Source organism: Hevea brasiliensis, chromosome 9, assembly GCF_030052815.1.
Source record: "Hevea brasiliensis isolate MT/VB/25A 57/8 chromosome 9, ASM3005281v1, whole genome shotgun sequence".
Taxonomy (NCBI): domain Eukaryota; kingdom Viridiplantae; phylum Streptophyta; class Magnoliopsida; order Malpighiales; family Euphorbiaceae; genus Hevea; species Hevea brasiliensis.
The window spans coordinates 24,173,420-24,196,973 of NC_079501.1; the positions used below are offsets into that span (position 1 = coordinate 24,173,420).

The 23,554-nt window shown below is 38.5% G+C and overlaps 1 protein-coding gene and 1 long non-coding RNA gene across 2 annotated transcripts in view; both read left to right on the top strand.

The window, feature by feature from the left end:
- The first annotated feature begins 237 nt into the window (after positions 1 to 237).
- The window catches only part of LOC131168902 (uncharacterized), a 35,319-nt gene continuing 12,002 nt past the window's right edge, over positions 238 to 23,554 (top strand). Inside the window, exons 1-12 of the mRNA XM_058153489.1 lie at positions 238 to 528; positions 1,024 to 1,117; positions 2,458 to 2,552; positions 2,657 to 3,177; positions 3,292 to 3,502; positions 3,615 to 3,926; positions 4,256 to 4,409; positions 4,551 to 4,688; positions 5,664 to 5,745; positions 11,427 to 11,713; positions 11,832 to 11,945; positions 12,852 to 13,120. Of these exons, the coding sequence (XP_058009472.1) occupies positions 352 to 528; positions 1,024 to 1,117; positions 2,458 to 2,552; positions 2,657 to 3,177; positions 3,292 to 3,502; positions 3,615 to 3,926; positions 4,256 to 4,409; positions 4,551 to 4,688; positions 5,664 to 5,745; positions 11,427 to 11,713; positions 11,832 to 11,945; positions 12,852 to 13,120 (2,454 nt within the window). The 5' untranslated portion in view covers positions 238 to 351. The remainder of the gene's footprint in view (positions 529 to 1,023; positions 1,118 to 2,457; positions 2,553 to 2,656; positions 3,178 to 3,291; positions 3,503 to 3,614; positions 3,927 to 4,255; positions 4,410 to 4,550; positions 4,689 to 5,663; positions 5,746 to 11,426; positions 11,714 to 11,831; positions 11,946 to 12,851; positions 13,121 to 23,554) is intronic.
- LOC131183206 (uncharacterized) lies at positions 5,752 to 8,536 on the top strand. The gene is made up of 2 exons (XR_009151337.1): positions 5,752 to 8,100; positions 8,244 to 8,536. It is a non-coding gene; the product is annotated as an uncharacterized LOC131183206 (long non-coding RNA).

Below are 23,554 nucleotides of genomic sequence, written 5' to 3' on the forward strand. Positions count from 1 at the left end.
CCAAATAATCAAAAAATACAACTTCATAATGAGCGTCAATAATACGCTTAACATTTATGATTTGTCTTATCCAAATAAGAACGACATGACGTTCAGAAAAAGGATAAATTTACCAAATTATTTTTTGGGAATGGGGCAAGCTTGACAATTTTGATAAATGTATTGATATCAACAGAATATGACAAATCAAATGGGCACAAATTGCAAATTTGCAAACCATTGGCAAGTAGGGTTTAACGGGTCCGTCCCCGCCTAGGGTTTATTACAGGGAAGTTTGAATCAAACGTCTTTCATTCTTCTATTGAAGGGAGGGAAAAGCAACGCTGCTATTGTCTCTTCGTTTCATCGGAAATGAGTGCAACCGTAAGCAATTCGATGGACGCTATAATCTCTTCTCTCTTAAACAGCTTTAAACAAGTCCCTTTGGCAGCTATCCCAGCAATGCTTGATTGCATTTTGACGTCCACAGGCTTATCTCCATCTTCGCTTTTTGCTTCCCTTCTTGATACCTTCCCTAACATCAACAAGGTAATTTTATCACTTATATCTTGCAACTTCTTGGGGAAATTTAAATTGTGTCGCGTTTTCTGTTTCCCAAGGAAAAGAAAGGATAAAAGAGTTGTATTGGAATTTATGTATTGTTTAGATTGGTTTTTTTAAGGTGGTTATTATTTTTTTTAGAAGGCGTTTTGTTTAACGTGATGAATCTTTGAATTCCTTTTCTTTGGCCCTGTTTCACACGCAATTGAATGCAAGGTGGTTGTGTTGTTCAAGTAATTTTCAGTTGTTGCTGTTGTTTTTGTTTTTTTTTTTCCTTGATTGGACAGAAATGCCATAAAGATCACTTAGCTACTATTGTAGCTTAGTATAAGTTGTTGTGTTTCCCTCCCTGTTTTTTCTTTGCCCCTTGTTTTTCTCAGCAACTAAATGCTGGTTCGGAGATCAAGTTTTTTTTTTTTTTTTTTCCCTTTCTGCCAAAGTTCGGAGATTAAGTTAATACTTCAGACTGTTTATTTTTCATAGGATCTTATCAAGGATGACTGGAAGTTGGATTCTGGTCAATATAACTATCTTTTGTCAATGCTGGGAGCACTTTGTCATCTTCTGAAGAAGCTTGGTGAGTTCTGCGCCTTGGCCAAACATAAATATCAGTTTCCTTTATTTTCTTCCTCAGTATTATACTTATTATATAAGATCTTACCATGACTATTAGGTTGTTTCAGTGTCCCCCTTACACGTGATTTGCAAACATATTTTCATTGTTTAATTGTCAAGAATTTGCAGGAAATGAATACATGCAAGGGATCTTATCATCTTACTTATAAATAGGAAAGGGACAAAGCATCAACTTGCCAACCAAATTGTTTTTGGGGGTTGGGGCAGGCGGTGCAACAAAAGACAAGTGACCTTTGATTGTTCTCCTCTTCCTAAATCCAAAATCCTTTATACTGATGCTTTTGTCAAGGAATCAGATTATTGTAGGTCTTCTCAAATACAATTTGAAAATGTTATTGCTTCCTCATATCATTATTGATAATTCTATTAGTTACTAGAGCCTCATTCAAAATTTGCCTCCCTCTGAGAGTTCTTTGAGTGAAGCTGTGGATGGGATAGTATTGCTTGGCGTGAGATTTTATCTATTGGATAGAAAAGACTTCAATGAGAATCTGATATCACACTTTTCAATTTTCATCATATGAATAGGCATGAAATCCTTAACCATAGTGGAGTGATCCTTCTTAGGAACAAGATTAACTAAGGTAAAAGGACTATGACAATTTGGTGTCAATATGTTATAAATATCTATTTTTCCCCTTTATTTATTTTTTTTTGGGATAACAACATTCAAAAGTCTTAAAAGTATACCTGTTTAAAATTAAATCCTAAAAATATAAAAATTTACAAGCAAGTCCTAATTCTTTTAACTTCGTTCACTGTTAGTCATATCCATTAGTCAAGTCTACATTCCATTAATACATAAAATACTTTTAGAACATAATTTGTGAAATATTATGATTTATTGTTTGAGGAAGAAATTTCAATTAAAAAAATTAATTTTTTGTCAATCTAAAATTTATCATCTTTTTTCTTTTCCTCTCCCTTGATTTCATATGTTTCAAAAAAGTTTATTAAAAAAAATGAAGACAAAAAATGCATAAAACAAAAAGAAAAGGAAAAATGTATATTTTAAAATGCTTTAGGACTAAATGTTAATGAAAAGTAGAATCTTTATTGTTGACTAACAGATAGGACTAATGGTAACAGATTTCTGTTGTGCCTTTTGCAAAATGTTAATTTTATTGCATTTACATTTACTTCATCATCATCATCATCATCATCATCATCATTATTATCATTGTTGGTATTGTTATTTGAACTTGGGCTGTTCATATGTAACTGGAAAAGGTTTCTTTCATGAACATGTCTATCCTATTGCTAATTAGAGTTTCTATTCAGGGATTAATCCTAACACCATTCATTCATTTATCTGGAAATGTTTTATTCCATTGATGAAGATGGCTCATGCATTTGAACGTGAGATGCTTAACCAGGTAAAATCATCAGTGGCTGTCATGTTACTGGTTCTTCATCATTTCACCTGTATCTACTTGTTGCTAACTGCTATGTTGCATGCTTTTTGTTATTCTGAACTTAGATTGCAGAGTCATTCTTTGATGTTGTGAGCTCGACAAATTCCTGGGGTGTTTTAGAAGCAACTTTGGTGCCTTTTTTTCTGAGATCATCAGGTCTTTCTATGGGTATGCTTCAAAATGAAGAATCAGATATCTTTGAATGGGACCAGGATTCAGTTATGCAGGGTTTAAATGGCATGATAGATGATTTGCATCTGGATAAAGAGTCCATACTGTCCCTATCTCAGTCTTTTCCACTGTCCACATCATGCAATGTCTTAGCCTTAATACTGGATTCTGCTCTACGAAGTTTCCAGGCTGCTACAAATACAGAATCAGTGTTGGAAAATGGGTCTTGTTACGCAGAAAAGCTATTTAGTAAATTGCTCTGGGATCTATGTAATATGAGTGAGCGATTGTTTTCACAAAGTTTCGAACACCGGTCCTGTGCTATTGGCTTTCTTCTTCCAATTCTTTTCAAAGCTTTTGCTTGTCATCCCTCTTTGGAAATCTCAGTTCATGGGAGGACATGTGTTCTTTCTAGGTGATGTTTCTATTTTGTCTAATTGCAAGAGGCTACTGTTTTATAGTTACCTTAAATCTTTTCTAATCGCATGATTCTATTTTTGCCTACTAAGTCCATTTGGGTGGATTCCAGAAACCTCTTCTCCAGGAATATATGGAAGTGCTGCAGATCACTATTTTCTCTTGGACCTTTAGAGAGAAGAGATGCCTATGGTGCACTTTCTCTATGCTTGTCCTTTTCCTCTTGTATGGAACAATGTGAAAAGGCTGATGCAAGTGTTCGAGCAGAAGAATTTGACATGAGAGCTGAAAAAGAGTTTTGGGATGAAATAAAAAGAGGCCTGGTGATTGAGCTTTCTTCTCCTTATTTTTTTCCCACTAGATATGCCTGTAAACTTAGCAGTTCATAATGATGCTGAGTTTTTTTTTTCCTTTTTTTTTTAATGGTCTTTTCAGGTTAATGAGGAAAGCATAGTGAGGAAGCAATCATTATATATATTGAAAAGCATACTGCAAATAAGTGGGGAAAGCCAGAGCAACTCTTCTGTATCAGAGAAGAAATCAGGAGAGAAACATGCAGTTCCTCCTGGAATGACAAAGAGAGCAATGTGGGCTGACAAGGAAGCTAAATCACTGGGTGTAGGGAAACTCAGTGGTTTGGTTGATTCTCCTTTAGACAGTCAGCAACAATGGGAGGCATTTATACTCCTATATGAAATGCTTGAAGAGTATGGTACTCATTTGGTAGAAGCTGCTTGGGATCATCAGGTGCTTAATTAGCTTCCTTTATCATTCATGTCATGAATTTATTTATGTTAAATCTCTTATCCGGATATCTATTCCTTTCTCTGTCTCCTCTGCCGCGGGCCCCCCCCCCTCCCACCCCTTCTTTTTTCTCAATCTCTTTGCCCTCTATGATGTGGAAAAATCTTTGTTATGAATTCTCCCTCCTCCATCCTGGGGACCATGAGACATTAGCTAATTTGTGAAAAATAATTTTAAAGAAACAACATATATGAAACATTGCGTGTTCCAGCAATACGGTGCAGACAGCAAATTTAATAATGTAGATACTAACTACTAGTGGTTTCTTGCAGATAACCTTGTTGCTTCAGTTTTCAGTTTCAAGTGATAATTTTGCTAGCTCTATTTGTGAAGGAGTTTGTCAAAATCAGATTGAAACTTCAGGTGAATTGTTCAGTTGGTTAACAATTTTATGGCAATTGGGTCTTCACCATGATAATCCCCAAGGTATTTGTCACCTGGTAGCATAACCTTGTGGTCAGATCGATCAATTCTCTGTGGCTTTTTCTTTTGGTATCTCATACAAGTTGCTCTCCCCATCTTCTTCCCCATATTCTTGGGATAATTCTCTTTTTGTCTGTGATGCAGTTAGGTGCTTGATCATGCAATCATTTTTAGGCATTGAATGGATGAAGTACGGTGACACTGCAAAATCAGTGCCAGAAAGTTTTATTCTTGGTCCATTACTTGAAGGATTAAATGACCCTGTGCACCACAAAGATTTTGGTTTGCTCCCAATTTAATTAGCCATGAATGATGATTTCACTATTAAGCATATTATAGCGTTGAAATCTTATGATTCTATTTATGGGAGAATCTTAAAAATTTTTAAATATTCTTTTAAAATTTATGTGAAAATGATTGGGTTTTTATTAATTATAACTATTCTTTTGGTGCGGACTGGGCTGGTCAATTGGTTTGTATGTGTGTGTGTGTGTGTGTGTGTGAGAGAGAGAGAGAGAGAGAGAGAGAGAGAGATGAGGGGAAGGAGGAATCAGGGAAATGTACAGGGAGTGGGATGGAACTGATTCATTTTTAATACAGGGGAGCAGTTGGATCAGTTGCTGTTTTAATAGTTTGGGTGTTCACTTGTTATTGAGCATTTCATAGGACGATATTTTGTATTCCAAGTTGTAATCTTCTCTCTATTTTATTTAAGAAAAAGAAGAGATGCAGTGTGGGTTGCTTAGCTATTAAAGTGATTGATCCTTCTCTGATAGTGGGTCGAATAGGTTGAGCCTTGTTGTGCTTTCAATAGAATGGGCTGTGCAGCCTTGTTATGCCTTCATTAGAGAGGGGGACAAATTCTCTTTAAGCTCTTCATGTTTCCTGTTGAATCTGCAATATTGAGAGGGAAGGTGGGCTATATCCTCTCTAAACTTTCAGTCAATTGGCCTGATTGGAAATTCTTATAGTTGAGGCCAGCTAAACTTAACCCTTTTTTCTTCTTATTTATGTCCAAGCATTTAAGTCAGTTTACTTTTTTATAAATTTTGTAATTATACTAGAAATGCCAATAGTAGTCAAATTTTAGTTGTCTTTTGCTTTTCCATACTGAGCCATCCAGTATACCTTTCAATGAGATTGTTTAACTTTAACCAAAATTTCCATTTCACTGACACTAATTTCATGAGCAAAAATAATAGTTGGAATATCATGTTTCACTGAATTGACTTCCAACATGTTTTACTTTTCTATTAGGTGTAAAGGGAGTTTACACTTCAAGGACTATTGAAGGTGCAGCCACTTTTTTGTTTCAATATACAAGATACCTAAATGTGAGGTATGTTGCTAGGGATGGAAATTGGGTGGGTGGATTGCGTCTTGCAACCCCCCATACCATCCCTGTCTCTGTATAAACCACCTCCCCCCTCCTCTTCCTTCCATTGTGGAGTTTTTGTGTATGTTCAAAAGCCAGAATATGGCCCTTAATTTGTTTCAGACAATTTCTTATTTATTTTTTATTTTAACTTTATTCTTAAGTAGCTTCTAGTGGGGAGAGCTTATCCTCCAGTTATCTTTCTTTTTAAATAAAATCTCTATTCTAATACACACACACACACACACACACACACACACACACACACACACACACACACACACACACAAAGCGTAGAATTGGACTAAATGAGGACAATTATGCATGGGTTTTATTTTTTGGAGGATACATTCTTCTTGTAAATCAATTCTAAGTAACTGTGATTTGAGTGCTCTTAAGTGGACTTTTAAAACCTACTGCTCCTTGCAGTGGGTGATTGGGGCACTAGAAGAAAGAAGCAACCTGGTTTGTGGAATTAGTTGGAGTGATCCATATTAAAAAAAAAAAATTGCTTCTTGGAAAAGAAATGGGCTGATTTGTGCAATTGATCTCATGGTTTGTTAGAATCCCTTAATTAGTGTAAATCCATTAATTAGTGTAAATTAGCTATAAATTAGAATATAATTAGGAATTATTGTATTTATTAATTTCCTATTTAGTCTTAGCCTTTGTATATAAATTAGAATTCTTGTAAATCATTTTAGTATGAAGAGATATAAAAGAAATTCTCTAAATTCTCTGTCTTTTACATGGTATCAGAACTGTGCCAAAATATTTTGGCGTGAACAGTGTAGTTCTGGGTAGTTTTTTTTTTGGTGGGTCAAGCTTCTACGTCGTTCTAGGAAAGGAGGTGACTGTCACCACCCACCTGAGGAGGAAGGACACTAGCCAATCTGCCTACGCTAGGAGTCCCGCCGCCGTCCGGTGAAGCGCGTGAGCTCACGCGCCTCCAGAACCCTCGGGTTATTTTTCATGTGCCGGCGTGTGCACCCTTTTTCCGGTGATTTCTCTGGCTGTGCCTCTTGCCGACGACATTCCCTGTCTGGCACGCCTCTAACCAACGTGTTTCCACACCTGGTTTGCACATTTATTTTTTGGTACCTTTCGTTGCCCAGTTTCTTGCTTTCTGCCTCAGTACCTATTCTTTTAATTGAAAAATGATCGATGGAAAGAAGAAAGCCTCTGAAATAAAGGTTGGATTTGTCGGTGATAATCCCTCTTTACAAATTAATCCTGTAAAGTTGGATGGAACTAATTATTTGGCATGGTCTAGATCCTATCTACTATTCATTCAGGTTAGAGAACTGCAGTGGCATATCACTGGAGATAAGAAAAAGCCAGAAAGTGCTAGTTCTACCTACAATCAATAGGAGTCGGAGAACTCTCTTGTTATGTCATGAATCATCAATTCTATGCAACCTCATATAGCTCGTGGGTATTTACTGTTGGACAGTGCAGCTACCATTTGGAGTGCTGTTTATCAGACTTATTCTCAAGTTGGGAATGATGCACAAGTTTATGAGCTTAGTAACAAGGTTCATGGAATGAAACAAGATGAGTTGACTGTTGCTCAGTATTATGCGGAAATGAGTGGTCTATGGCAAGAGTTGGATTTCTATTAGGACTTTCAGGCTTCATGTCCGGCTGATGCAGTTAAGTTCCAGAAATTGATTGAGAAGGAGCGCATATGTGATTTTTTTGCTGGACTAAATGTGGAGTATTATTAGATTCGGGTCTAAGTACTTGGTAAGGATCCTTTACCCACCTTAAGGAAGGCATATTCTTATTTTCTGCAAGAGGAGAGCAGAAGGAGTGTCATGATCAATTCTACAGCTGGGCTGACTGCTAACTCCTTACGAGAATAGTCACATAGTCCATCAGATAAGAATCACTTGCATTGTGACTACTGTGGGAAATCCCGGCGCACCAAAGAATAATGTTGGAAGTTGCATGGCCGCCCAACTAAAGGGCGTGGAGGAAAAAGGATGGGCTCTGCTAGACCACAAGCATATGTATCTGAGCCTGTGAGTGTTTCTGAAGATACTGCTATCACTGGGATGTTTTCCAATGAAGAGGTACAGGCTCTAAGGCGATTCCTGTCACAGCTTAAATCACAATCCACTACAGTTGCCTCTTCTAACTTCGTCAACTCTGGTAATGCTTTTCTTGCCAATCATAATAATTCATTTTGGGTTATAGATTCTGGAGCAAACAAACATATGACAGGCTCTTCGAATAAATTCATATCCCATTCTCCATGATCAGGCAAAGAAAAAGTCCGCTCTGCAGATGGATCCTTATCTAATGTTTTTGAAACAGGTTCTGTTAAATGCACTCCTACTATAAGTCTTAGTTATGTTTTACATGTGCCTAGCTTTCCTATTAATTTTATGTCTGTCAGTTCTATCACAAAAGTTCTCAATTGTAAAATTGAATCTTTTCCCACTCACTGTGTATTTCAGGAATTGATAACAGGGAGAATGATTGACAGTGGTAGACTGCAATATGGGCTATATTTATTGAATGATTGTGTTGATCAGGCCATGTTGGGACAATCTATGGGTGCTGAGGAAGAAATTATCCAGTGGCATAGGAGACTTTGACATCCTTCATTTACTGTTTTAGAGAAACTTTATCCTCTTTTGTTTAAGCAATGTAAAAGTGAATTGTTAGTATGTGATGCTTGTGAGTTTGCCAAACATACTAGACAATCTTATCCTGCAATAAATAATAAGGCTTCAGTTCCTTTTATGACTGTCCATTTTGATGTGTGGGGGCCTACTTAAACTGTGTCTTTTTCGGATTATAGATGGTTTGTGAATTTTATTGATTGTTGCAGTAGGTTAACTTGGGTATATCTAATGAAAGGGAAAAATGAAGTATTTTCATATTTTCAGCAGTTTCACAAAATGATTAGCATCCAGTTTGATGTTCATGTTAAAATACTGAGAACTGATAATGGCACAGAGTATATGAATGTAATTTTTTCAGGAATATTTGAAGTCACATGGAATTTTGCATCAAACTAATTGTGTTAACACTAGTGCTCAAAATGGAGTGTCTGAGAGAAAAATACACTTATTTGAGGTTGCTAGGTCTCTTATGTTTACAATGAATATTCCCAAACCTTACTGGGGGATGCTATTCTTTCTGCTGCATATCTTATTAACAGGATGCTACTCTGGACTTTAGAGTTTAAGAGTTCTTTAGAGGTTTTGCAAGGTAAAAATTCATATACTGTTCCTCCAAAGGTCTTTGATTGTGTTTGCTTTGTTCGTCAGCCTAATAAGGGGAAGTTAGAACCTTGAGCTCTCAAGTGTGTCTTTGTTGGTTATTCCAGTACTCAGAAAGGGTATAGGTGTTACCACCCTCCTACACAGAAATATTTTATGAGCATGGATGTTACCTTTAGGGAATCTGAATCTTATTTCCATCCACCTTTTCAGGGGGAGCATAGGAAGGAAGAAGAGGTGTCTTTCCCTTCTTCTTTGTCTTCTCCCAACTTTCAACTTCAAAGGAAAAATTTGGGTTTAAAGCCTATACCTAATAATGATACTCAGAGGGAGTCACCTAAATCTCGAGGGAGACTAAATAGATCAGATTTGAGAATCTCTACTCGGCGGAAGAAGACAAATATAGCCATCGAGCAGGAGAGTGCTGATCAATTGGAATCTCTAGATTCAATTCCTGAACATCCTGAGGTGATGAGTCTTCTTTGATTCCTGAAGAGTCTAATTTTAATTCTCCTTCTACTTTTCCTTCTTCTGATAATGATCTTGATATTCTTATTACTCTCAGAAAAGGTGTTAGAACCTATACTAAACATCCCATCTCTAACTTTATTTCCTATGATTCTTTGTCTCCATCCTATAGAGCATTTCTATTGTCTGTTTCCTCTGTTTCTATCCTACAGGATTGGAAGAAAGCATGTCTTGATCCAAAATGAAAGACAGCCATGGTGGAGGAGATAAAAACTCTGGCAAAGAATGAGACATGAGAACTTGTTACTCTTCCACTGGGAAAAAAATTAGTTGGATGCAAGTGGTTTTCACTATGAAACATAGAGCAGATGGTTCAATTGAAAGGTATAAGGTTAGGCTGGTAGAAAAAGGTTTCACACAGACGTATGGGGTAGATTACTAGGAAACCTTTGCTCCTGTTGCTAAAATGAATACCATCATAATTTTACTATTATGTGCAGTAAATCTTGAGTGGGATTTGCAATAGTATGATGTAAAAATGCCTTTCTACATGGTAATTTGGAAGAAGAAGTGTATATGAAAATTCCTCCAGGATTTGAGGATGAGAAGACCAGAGAAAAAGTTTGTTGATTGAAGAAAGCACTGTATGGCTTAAAACAGTCACCTAGGACATGGTTTGACAGGTTCAGCAAGGCTATAGTTTCTTTTGGATACTGCCAAAGTAATGCTGATCACACCTTGTTTATAAAATACTATAAGGGTAAGATCACTTTGCTTATTGTCTATGTGGATGATATTGTGGTAACTGGTGATGATAGGGAAGAAATGACTCATCTAAAGGAGCGACTAGTATAGGAGTTTGAAATCAAAGATTTGAAAAGGCTAAAGTACTTTCTTGGAATAGAGGTTGTCAGATCAAATAAAGGAATCTTTATTTCTCAAAGGAAGTACATATTGGATCTGTTGGAGGAAACAGGAATATTAGGTTGTAAACCAGCATAGTCTCCTATTGAGGCAAATCACAAATTGCAAACTGGAGTTGGGGAATCAGTGGATATGGGGAGATATCAGAGGTTGGTTGATAGACTGATTTATCTTTCGCATACCAGACCAGATATAGCATATGCAGTGGATCTAGTGAGTCATTATATGCATGATCCTTGTGAACCTCATTTGGAGGCTGTTTTCCGCATCTTCGATACTTATAATCTGCGTCTGGGAAATGACTTCTTTTTTCAAAGCATGGCCATCTTTTAGATTAAGGCCTTTACAGGTTCAGATTGGACTGGATCTCTTGATGATAGGAGATCGATATCTGATTACTGTACTTTTATTAGTAGTAATCTAGTCACTTGGAGAAGCAAGAGCCAAAGTGTGACAGCTAGATCTAGTGCAGAGGCTGAGTTTAAAGCAATGGCTCAAGGTATTTGTGAACTATTATGGTTACAAAAGTTAATGGAGGAATTGAAATTGCTGGAAGCTAGTGGTTTGTCCTTGTTCTGTGATGAAAAGCTGCCATCAGTATAGGTCACAGTCCAGTTCAGCATGATCGGACCAAGCATATAGAGATTGACAGACACTTCATAAAAGAAAAAGTTGTCAATGGTTCCTTAAGTATCTCTTACGTAGGGTTGAAAGACTAGTTAGCTGATGTGTTCACTAAGGGGTTAAGTTGTAAGGGGTTTCATACCCTAATTTGCAAGTTGGGCATGTGCAACATACATGAACCAACTTGAGGGAGAGTGTTAGAATCTCTTAATTATTGTAAATCCCTTAATTAGTGTAAATTAGCTGTAAATTAAAATATAATTAGGAATCATTATATTTATTAATTTCCTATTTATTCTTAGCCTTTGTATGTAAATTAGAATTCTTGTAAATCATTTTAATATGAAGAGATATACAAGAAATTCTCTAAATTCTCTGTCTTTTACATGGTTACAGGAAAGGAATTGTCTTTTTGTATAGTTTAGCATCGGCTGCTAAACATACGTCTTTTGGTAGAGCTGGATTAATGGCCCTTGCTGAATGTATTGCTTCAGCTGCTCGTGGAGTAGGAACACGTGATGACAATAAAGCTGAATGGAGTGAAGATGCTTTTCCTCATGAAGTACAGCTGGAATCTTCTTCAAAAAGTTTTAATGACGTTGATAAAACGAACTTACTAGATGTTTTGAGATTTGTCATTGAGAACAGCAAACAGCATTTCAACCCTAATTATCGTCTTCGAGGTCTCTAAAACTAGTCTGGTTAGATTGTGATATATCATATATGTGCTATTTTAAGATTTACACTACAACCTCAAAGGCCTTAGCGTAAGTATGTTGATACCCTTTTTGGCATTTGCAGTTTGTGAGATAGTCCTGGAGGCTGTTGTTTCAGTTGTTAGTACATTTGATGTGCCTCTTGAGATTCTCTTGCACTTTGTTTCAACGGTGCCACGAGAATTTACTGATCATGGGGGTATGCAATTAGCTATGTTGCATGGATTCCTGCCTCATGTTTTGCTCCTCAAATATATTAATTCCCCTTGTTATCTTACCTTTTTCTTTCTTTTTTATTTTATTTTTTATTTTATTTATTTTTATTGATCTCCTTTCCTCCTTTTTCTCCTTATATTATGTTATTTTGGATGTGTAGCTTGACACTAGCAAGGAATTCTCATTTGATTGTTTTCCTTCTTAATGTGTCATTGAACTAAAGATTTTTGGAAATTAGTTTGCTTTGTGACAATGAAACACTGCTTCATGTTTACCCTTTAGCAGAAAGTTTACTTTTACTTTTTCTAAATAAATGTGTGGATTGCATGATTCTCTTTGCCGTTATATTAATAAAAAGAAAGTCATGCTGATTAGGTCAGATGCCTCATAAAATAATACATAGGTCATCTACTCAGCTTCCCACTTATCAAAGACTGCATACTTACGTTGATGAGATCCTTCTTAGAGGAGTGGGCAACTATTTTTCATGGAAGTACACTTGGTAAAATATAAAACAAAACCCTAAGTTTCCTTTGCGGTACTCATGTTTGTAAGGTTGGATCATCTACTTTATGATGGCTATCACCTGATTGCATTTTTTTTACATGTACTTTATACCAATGATTTAGAAGCATGTGATGAATATGAATACTTATTTTAATGTTATTGCGAAATCAAGTTATGGGTTACAGCTGTAAAGTGCAAATTTTGCCACTAAAATTTAGTATACCAAATTTCACTAGTAATATGAGTTCTTGTTGTTATGACTTATGCATTAGAATTTCGCTGGATACCATTTGTTCTCTCTCTATCTCATAATTCATATCTCCTCTGCTGCATAGGATTTTCTTATAGATCTCTCTTCTCTTTGTCTCCCTATTTCTTGTAGGTTCCTTAAGATTAAAAATGCAAGAATGGCTTTTGGGGGCTGATAAGAAACAGTACAGTTCACAATCGCATAACTGCAGCACCAAGATTCAGCTTCTGAAAAGTCTTCAGGAATTCCCAGAAAAGTTTACGAGTTCTCAATTCTTAGTAGATGCTTTCATTTGTTTTGATGATGAAGACTTAGATGCATGGGAATCTGAAGTGAAAAGATGGGCAAGAGTGCTTTTTCTTGTAATCAAGGAGGAAAATCATTTAGTTCCTATATTCACGGTTTGCCTTCACCTTCTAATGCTTTTTGTTAATTGATTGCCTCATGTGGTATTCTCAGCATATATGTTGCATGTAGGAATGCAGCTGAAAATTTGTCAAATTATATTATTTGGCCTTTTGCCTACTGTTAGTAAGCTTATGGTTACTATTATGGAGAAATGTTGACGGCAATAAGTATTGTTGCTTGTAAATTTGGGTATGAATATATCAATGTTAAATTATTGGTGCTTCTAAATACTAGAGCACTTAATTTTGCAGTAAATGGAATAAGATTTTCTCATTTTTTATGAAGGGACAATAAATGGACCTCACTCTCCCTGTCCTCTTCCTTCTTCTGTTTAGACTTCTCTTTCCATTTATTTTAGTTTTTATTTCCCTTTGTTATTGTTTTGGCAATTTCTTTGTTATTTATTTATTTATTTATATCCAGAAAACGGGTATTTGCACTTGTCTTTCATAACATCTATACTCTCATATTGTCAAAGATATCATTTGCTGCTTTACATATCAAGTGTCACAAGTGAACGAACCCTCACCGAAGTGGGAAAGAGTGAGGGGTCGCCATTTTAATTTTGAGGGAAATTAAAGAAAACCGTTTGCGAAAATAAATTAAAACGAAACCACTTCAAAAACAGAGATTCTAGGTTCGGGGTCCGTAAACGGGTGGGAAAGGTGTTAGGCACCCCACCTCGTCCCTCAATGAGGGTAAGCAGATTTAACTTCAAGCTCTTTATAAACTAGAATTGATAGTTAGGAGGTTCGAACGGAGATGTTAATCCTCTTGGTAAAAAGGAATATTTGATTTTTCACCAATTCGGGTTACCCAGATACATAAATAAATGAGTCGACCCTTAGTGAGTTACTGTTGCATATCAGTTTAGTTTAAGGGGTCATTTTGCATATTTGTTAGAATTCAATTTGAGAATCGGATAAGAACTCTCCTCCGATCTCTTTTAGATTAAAATTAGAATTTTGGATTGAGAATCGGATAAGAACTATCCTCCGATCTCTTTAAAGTATTTATTGAGAATCGGATAAGAACTCTCCTCCGATCTCTTTTAAATATTTGTTAAAATTTTGGATTGAGAATCGGATAAGAACTCTCCTCCGATCTCTTTTTAAATATTTGTTAAAATTTTTAAGTGAGAATTGGATAAGAACTATTCTCCGATCTCTTTTTAAACATTTGTTAAAATTTTTAAGTGAGAATCAGATAAGAACTCTCCTTCGATCTCTTTTAAGTATTCATTAAAAATTTTTAGGTGAGAATCGGATAAGAACTCTCCTCCGATCTCTTTTTAAATATTTGTTAAAATTTTTAATTGAGAATCTGATAAGAACTCTCCCCCGATCTCTTTTAAATATTCATTAAAATTTTAAGCTTGAGGATCGGATAAGAACTCTCCTCCGAGCTCTTTTAAATATTCATTAAAAATTTTTAGGTGAGAATCGGATAAGAACTCTCCTCCGATCTCTTTTATTTTTAATGGGAGTCGGATAAGGACTTTTCTGACCTATCGAAATTTGATTACAGCTACCCATCATAAGAGCCTAAGACTAAGGGTTCTGGCATTCAAAGATGCCGGGGATCGGAGTAAGACTTCTTTTAACTCCTTGGTATCTCGTGACTGGACAGGGGATACCGAACTGAATTTTACCGACCTCCTAAGTGGTCGCCTAGCCAGTACCTTTTGATACCCGATCTGTTCTATTTATTTATCTGAGATTTGGTTTTTATTCCGCCCTATGGCGTCTTACCCGATCGTCTTCTGTGTTAGCCTAGTGATTCAACTTTACTATTTTCCTGACTTATTATTCAGACCTTTCATTTTTAAAGAAACGCTTTAGATATAGTTACCTACATTTTATCCAACTAGAACTCTTGCATTTAGAAGTAACGAAGATTGACAAAAAGAATCGACTGATTAACAAAGAAGTAAACTCGGGAATAACCTTCTACGCGTTTTTTAACGCAATATAAACTTGGTGAAAATTGCAAACACAGAAATAAAGGAAATACGTAAAATAAAAACAAGCACTTGGTAAAGCAGCTATATAAGCACTCACCTGTAGGGAGCCGAATCTATTGAACTAACCACGGGATCACAAAACGTAATGGGACTGCGGGCTGATAACTTGAAGATTAAGGTTCGCCTTGAAATGAAGAATACCTTGCTAAAATGCAGTCCGATCAAAATTATAACCGAGTTTGAATGAAGTTGAGCTTGGACAACGGGAGTGGAAATAAAGATAACAAAGACAGAAAGTGAGAGTGTCACAGGATAATGAACGAACTGAAAATGAAGAGTTTCAGTATTCAAAAATCCCTTTGCAAGAAAATACTTCAGAAAACTGGTTTCAAAAATTTTTCTTATCAAAGCTCAAAAATAGCAGAGTAACGAGCTGAATTAAGTTTCAGAGTCCTTCCGCTATATTCACTATTTTCGTCCCCCCTTGAACAGTTTTCATGCAGGTATTTATAGGAACCGGGTATTCCCCATGAAGGGTCAGGATTCTCCTTGAGGGAGATGGAAGTTAGGATTTTAAAGGACACGATCTGATGGTTGGGAATTAAAGAGAATCAAGACGAACGCCTGAGATCTTTTTCATAACATTTGTCCTTTTTCTCTTCTAATTTGACGGTCCCTAATTTTCCTGTCCAGGGCGATCCGAGGGGTGGGAATAAAAGGGGCCGGTCTTGTCGTCTTCTTTGATCCAAGGGCTCCGGGCTCGTCCTTATAAATGAGATCAACGGTGGAGATTGAGATGTACAGCACTGTCATGACATACTCTGGCACTTGTCAGTAATGCGGGCGATTCTGAAGCGTGCGGTGGGGATCTCGTCTGCAACGCTTTAATTACCTCGGCTCTGATTATGACGACAATTAGCGGAAGTTGTCTTATTCTCTTTGCTATCCGACATCCTCTCTTTTCCGATCTTCCTAACACGCTCCTTTTCCGATCTTTCATGCCGGCCTTTCTTCTACCGATCTCTATCACTCCGGTCTTCCCTTTTATCGGGTTCGGTCCAGTCAAAGCATTTATTTCCCTCAATTCTCGAGGCGCCCGCCTCGTTTTCTGCATAGCAATAAATGCTCGGACCTCCTCTATATATACCTTCAACAGGGAAACTTTCTGCATTTGATTTTCTCCTCTTTTCTCCTCATTTTTCCTGTTCTAGCTGCTCCGGCAACAATCCCGGACATGATAACCGCTTTTGATCTTTTTCCGGTTGCCCTCTTTGTTCCTTGCCTGAAAATTTACGATCCTGGTGAACGGGAAATTATGATAACTTCATTTGATGACCGTGAGAGAACCGGACTAATTTACCGACCTGGATCGAGGACCTGGATCTCATTGATCTCGAATCGTTTGACCGATACAAATGGCAAACTGATTTCGGGCGACTAGACTGCTAATATTCCCCTTAACACCGGTGACTGCTTCTTGGCGTTCATCTGGCTCCTTACCACACTGGGTGTTCCGATAGCGGCTCGGTTTCGAGCGGTAACTTTGATGACGACCTCTCTCATTCTCATGAGAGTCATAGTCCCCCCCATCTAAGCTGTACATCTATCCGATGTCAACAGCCGGTCTCCTGGTCAAACACATTTTTTGACTCAGCCACGAGACTAGGCTTTGACATAGGCCTTTTAGATAGGATGTTCCACCGATCTCTAAAGATCGCCCTTATGATGTAATCAGACCTTTAATGTAATCCGATCTCTAGAGATCGCCCAAATGATGTAATTCGATCTTTTGGGAATAAAATTTTATTTTGTCAATTATCATTTTTATTATTATTTCATTGGTTATTTTCCGATCTCTGAAGTGTTTACCCGATCCGACTCTTAATTTGAATGACCTTATCCGATCCGTACTTCAAAACACCTTAATCTGCCGCTCTATAGTTAACCGATCTCTTTATGGAATCTCCGGAATATTCGTGAGACGTGTCAGAAAAGACTGGCAGATCTCGTTAACTGATGCGCCGCTTGGGACATCGTGAGCATTAAATGCTCGGACGGGTATAAATAGGGGAAGGGTTAGCCAGTTGCTCCCTTATGTCATTTTCAGCCTCTCGCGAACAACTTTAAAATTCTCTCGTTTTCTCAAGTTCTTCCGACACCGATCAGACTCTGGTAAGGGTTTTGATCTTTCTTTTAGTTTAAATTCTCTATTTCCTTTGAAAATGAGCGGCGCCGAGGGTCAGAGAGCGGCAAGCCCCCCTTCGGTTCAGATCTCGTGGTCATCTGATGAAGTGGAGGTGGTCGGACCAAGCGTGCGACTTGAACCTCCTAGGGTCTCTGTTCCAGCTCGGGGGCAAGCAGCACCATCAAGGCATGTACCTTCTTCAGGGAGAGAGAATCTTCCCATGGACGAGCTGCTATCAATCTTGCAAGAAACCGACCTGCAGTCGTTCAGCCAGGAGTACAACATTTAGCCTGATTCATACGAACTTATCCGGTGTCACGGCGATCTCTGAGCCGATCACTTCTTCGAAGAGAACGACATGATTATAGTATACGAAGAGCAACTAAAAGCCGGGCTGCGGTTTCCTCTTGACGACTTCTTCAAGGAAGTCTTAAAATTTCATAAAGTGTGCATAGCCCAAGTCGACCCGAACTCGTGGCGAATCCTAGTAGCCTTCAGAGGCCTTTGCCGAGCTAAGGGATTCCGTCTTACAGCTAAGGTATTCGCCGAACTACATAGATTAACTCATCGGAAGGACGACGAGTATTGGTTCTTCCAGGCGAAGCCGCATTGCGGGTTTTTCACCGATCTGCCCTCCTCCCTGAAGAATTGGAAGAATCGCTTCTTCATTCTAAGGAGCAAAATTCCGAACGGCTTTGAGGGTTAGATGTACTTACCTCATTAACCTTCATAGGTGTGTGATTCATTCTTATTCCAAACTGCTAAAAATTTGCTGCCATGTTAGCAATCAGCCTCCTTGCCTCTTCTGGTGTCTTGTCAACCAAAGCTCCTCCACTAGCAGCATCTATCATACTGCGGTCCATTGGTAGAAGTCCCTCATAGAAATACTGAATCAAAAGCTGCTCACTTATTTGATGATGGGGATAGCTTGGACACAGTTTCTTAAATCATTCCCAATACTCATACAAGCTCTCTCCATTGTACTGCTGGATGCCACAAATTTTTTTCTTATGTTGGCAGCATGGGAAACAGGAAAATACTTCTCCAGAAATATCTGCTTCATCCCATTCCATGAGTTGACAGACCCGGAAGGAAGGTAATATAACCAATCCTTAGCTGTCTTCCAGTGAGAAAGGGAAAGCTTGAAGCTTGATTTGATCCTCTGAAACTCCTAGAGGTTTCATGCTGGAACACACAACATAAAATTCTTTTAAATGCTTATGTGGATCCTCACCTGCAAGACCATAAAACTTAGGCAAAAAATGGATTAGTCTAGATTTTAACTTAAAAGCAACATTTAAAGTAGGGTATTGAATACACAAAGGCTGTTGGTTTATATCAGGAGCAGCCAACTCTTTCAAAGTTCTAGTAGCCATGTTTTCATTTTTGGAATTTGAATCCAAATCTGAATCTGAACTTAACTCCTTTGGAGATTGGATTCCTTCATATGTACTCGGAATCTGCTTAGCCTCCTTAGCCAATTTTCTCAACTGTTAATGAGGTAAGTACACCTATGAAGGTTTTTCACCGATCTGCCCTCCTCCCTGAAGAATTGGAAGAATCGCTTCTTCATTCTAAGGAGCAAAATTCCGAACAGCTTTGAGGGTTAGATGAAGGTTAATGAGGTAAGTACATCTAACCCTCGTAGCTAGCTACACCAAGGCCCGTTAATTCCGAAGCGCCTCACCTTGAATAGGGAAGAAGGCCTGATAGTGATGGAGCTGAAAGATCAGGCGGGCAGAGAGAAGTTCTCTTGTTTGGATGCGATGGATCCGAATCGCATCATCGACAATGGAGTTGATCACTGGCGAAAATCGGGGGCTTCAGCTCTCTGACCTCGGCATCGGTATTTTCTATATCTCAGATCTTTGGACCTTAGCGATCTCACTGACCTCTTCTTTGTGCAGGTATGGCAAGCGGCGAAGCTTCCAAGGAGAGCCGAAAGCGGAAGAGAGAGATCTCTCGGAAGGTACGGGAGATGAAGCGAGCTGAAGCCCTGCAGACACCCAGCCATGAGCCCGGGGAAATGCAAGGAGGCTTGTCTCAACCCTCGGGACCGCTGTCATAGAGGTGGTCCGATCCCCTCCTTGCCAAGAAGAGCCGCCTCCACCTCCTCCAGTCGCTTCGAGCGCGGAAGGGGGTCCTTCTCAACCTCCTATAAGGACCTTTTCCCGCGGTGCCCAAGTCTTAATCCACTCGTTGGAGAAGAACCGCACGGTTCGAGAGAACCCGGGTTTCACTAAGGTCTTGGGGTCCTCCATCTGCCTTCGGGAAGATCGGGATAGGCTGTCTCCGGATAATCTTGATGACATCCTGACCAGATCTATGAGCCTGAATGTGGAGTGCTTGGTGAACCAGCACATTGTCCTGGAGAAGGCTCACCGCCTGGGTAAGGAGGTCGAGAAGATGGGTCATGAAGTGGCTTCCCTCCGATCCCAACTCTCATCCGCTCAGAACTATATATTTGAAATTGAGGGGCGGATGAAGTTCTACGAGGATAAGCTGGCCGAGCAAGCTCATGTTCTGGCCTAGCGAACCCATGTTCTTGAAGAAGTTCAGGCTCTCCTGGCCGGTGAAGTTGCTCACCTCACTGAGGAGCTCAAAGCGAAAGAAGAAGAAGCGGTGACAAGGGAGGCCGGTGCTTATGTGAATGCTAACAGGGATCTCCTGGCCGAGCTCAAGAAGCGGTATCCTGAGGAGGACTTCTCCTGGATGGTTGACCTGGCTCCCCAAGAAGAAGAGGAAGAAGGAGGAGGAAAGGTGAGAGGAGGAATGTGAGAGAGTAGATCAGTGAGGATCACCCCACTAGAATGACTTGTATAAATTTTAATATGAAATGAAATGAAATCCCCTTTTTGTTCAATGATTGGATGTGATCGGAAAATCTCTAAATTGCATAAACACTTGATTGTCTGAGCATATTAGAACAACATCTAAAAGTGATTATTAATCTAAGTGTAAGAGATCGGAAAACACAATAAGCATGAGATCGGCAGGGAACCAACGCTAAACGGGACTTGATTAAAATTGGAAATTTGACTTGAACACTTAAGATCGGGATCATCATTAAACCAAATCGAAACCTTGACTTTATTATTCCCAAACTTTTAAATGAGAGATCGGCAATAAGACTGGTGGCACGAAGGCCTAATGTTGGTTGAATTTTGTTTGACAAGAAAGATCGGAAATATAATTGACTAATCATGGGACTTGACAATTGGTTTGAGAGATCGGTGAGGCTTTAAATGATATGGGGACTTAGTATTGATTCGATTCCTTCTGAGGAGAGATCGGAAATGTGATTGGTTGGCAAAGGGAGACTGTGTTAGGGATCGGCTTCAAAGTTTATTGATTTCAGGGATCGACCAAAATATGGTGTCGACATCAAGAACCTAGTTTTTCATGCAAAACTTTTCCTGTCAACTGTCGACGTGCTGTTATTGCTTGATTGCTTAATGAGGAGTCCTTGAGCTTTTTCCTTACTGTCTAATTCTGGGAAAGACCTAAAGGTGTAGAAAGAGATGATTCTCCTTCATTTCAATTAATCTGTACATGGGTATATATATACAATTGATTCCTATAATTGTGTTCTACTAATTAGGAAGAAATCCTAAATAGGAATACAAAATACAGAATATACAGAGAAATAATATAGTGATTGACTTTCCATAACACTCCCCCTCAAGTTGGAGCATAGATGTTAACCATGCCCAACTTGTTACAAATATAGTCAATCCTAGTTCCATTCAGACCTTTTATGAAAATATCTCCTAACTGCTCTCCAGTTTTGATGTGTCATGTTGAGATGATCTGTTGTTGAATCTTTTCACGAACAAAGTGATAATCAATCTCAGTATGTTTGGTCCGCTCATGAAACATCGGATTAGAAGTAATACAGAGAGCAGCTTGATTATCACATCACATTTTCGCAGGCAGGGAGGTCTTAAAACCTGTCTCATCTAGTAATTGAAGTATCCACATTACCTCACATACTGATTGTGCCATGGCTCTGTATTCGGATTCAGTACTAGATCGAGAAACTACACTGCTTCTTGCTTCTCTAAGACACCAAATTTCCTCCAACAAAAATGCAATATCCAGTAGTTGACCCCCTGTTAACCTTAGATCTAGCCCAGTCGGCATCTGAAAAACTTTCAACATTCAAATGCCCATGATTACCATATAACAAACCTCTTCCTGGAGCGCCTTTCAGATAACACAAGATTTGTCCCAAGACTTCCCAATGAGCAACAGTTGGGGAAGACATAAATTGACTTACCACACTAACAGCATAAGTAATGTCAGGATGAGTGACTGTAAGGTAGTTCAATTTTCCTACCAATCTCCTGTATTTCTCTGGATCTTCAAATAATTCACTATCCCCTGCTAACAGTTGTAAATTTGGAGTCATTGGTGCATTACAAGGTGTTATAGAAAGTCAATCACTATGTTATGGAAAGTCAATCACTATATTATTTCTCTGTATATTTTGTATTCTGTATTCTTATTTAGAATTTCTTATTTAGGATTTCTTCCTAATTAGTAGAACACAATTATAGGAATCAATTGTATATATATACCCATGTACAGATTAATTGAAATAAATGAGAATCATCTCTTTCTACATGGTATCAGAGCAGGTCATCAATCTAGGGTGACTATTTGTTCTCACTACCCAGCTCAGGAGAGACCTTGGCCGCCGACCGGCCGTCATCGCCGGCGTCTTCTCAACCCCCTCATTCCACCACTGTGTGCTGTTGCCTGATTCAGTATAACCATTAAAGGACTTCTGAGGTTTGGCTCTCAGATTCTATTTTGGTATTTGCTTGATTTGTGATTTTGGATTATTTTGCTGCTATAAGCACTTTGGATTAGCGTTTCGGTTAGTTTTCTTTGTCTCAACAAATGGCAGACAATAAAAATGTTATTTCTGATGTGATTCCGATGATGACTAAGATCACGGAACACAAACTTAATGGTTCGAATTACAGGTGGAGTAAGATCATAGGGTCTATTTGCATAGCATTGATAAGGATGATCACCTTACTAAAGATCCACCCACTGATGATACACGACAAACTTGGCTAAGGGAGGATGCTCGGTTGTTTTTGCAGCTTCGGAACTCGATTCATAGTGAGGTAATTAATTTAATTAATCACTGTGAATTTGTTAAGGAATTGATGGATTACTTAGATTTTCTGTATTCTGGTAAAGGGAATATCTCCCGTATTTATGATGTTTATAAGGCATTCTACCGTCCTGAGAAAGAAGATAAGTCTCTCACGGCTTATTTTATGGATTTTAAACGGGTATATGAGGAACTTAATGTATTGTTGCCTTTTAGTCCTGATGTGAAAGTTCAGCAGGTCCAACGGGAGCAACTGGCTGTTATGATTGGCCCAGCTACATATGATTGGCCCCTGCATCAATTGGATATCAAGAATGCTTTCCTTCATGGTGATCTTCAGGAGGAAGTGTATATGGAGCAACCACCTAGGTTTGTTGCTCAGGGGGAGTTGGGTAAAGTTTGTAGGCTTCGGAAGTCTCTTTATGGTTTGAAACAAAGTCCTAGGGCATGGTTTGGGAGATTCAGTGAAGCAGTACAGGAATTTGGTATGCAAAAGAGTAAGTGTGATCACTTAGTATTTTATAGGCAATCTGAGGCTGGTCTAATTCTCTTGGTAGTCTATGTGGATGACATTGTCATCACTGGGAGTGACTCTGCAAGTATTTCATCTCTTAAAACCTTCCTCCAAACTCAGTTTCAGACCAAAGACTTGGGATTGTTAAAGTATTTCTTGGGTATCGAAGTTATGAGAAGTAAGAAGGGTGTTATCTTGTCTCAAAGAAAATATGTCCTCGATCTATTGATAGAAACAGGAAAATTAGGTGCTAAGCCTTGTAGCGCACCAATGACTCCAACTTTACAATTGTTAGCAGGGGATAGTGAGTTGTTTGAAGATCCAGAGAGATACAGGAGATTGGTAGGAAAATTGAACTACCTTACAGTCACTCGTCCTGACATTGCTTATGCCGTTAGTGTGGTAAGTCAGTTTATGTCTTCCCCAACTGTTGCTCATTAGGAAGCCTTGGAACAAATCTTGTGTTATCTGAAGGGCGCTCCAGGAAGAGGTCTGCTATATGGTAATCATGGGCATTTGAATGTTGAATGTTTTTCAGATGCCGACTGGGCTGGATCTAAGGTTGACAGGAGGTCAACTATTGGATATTGCGTTTTTATTGGAGGAAATTTGGTGTCTTGGAGAAGCAAGAAGCAGA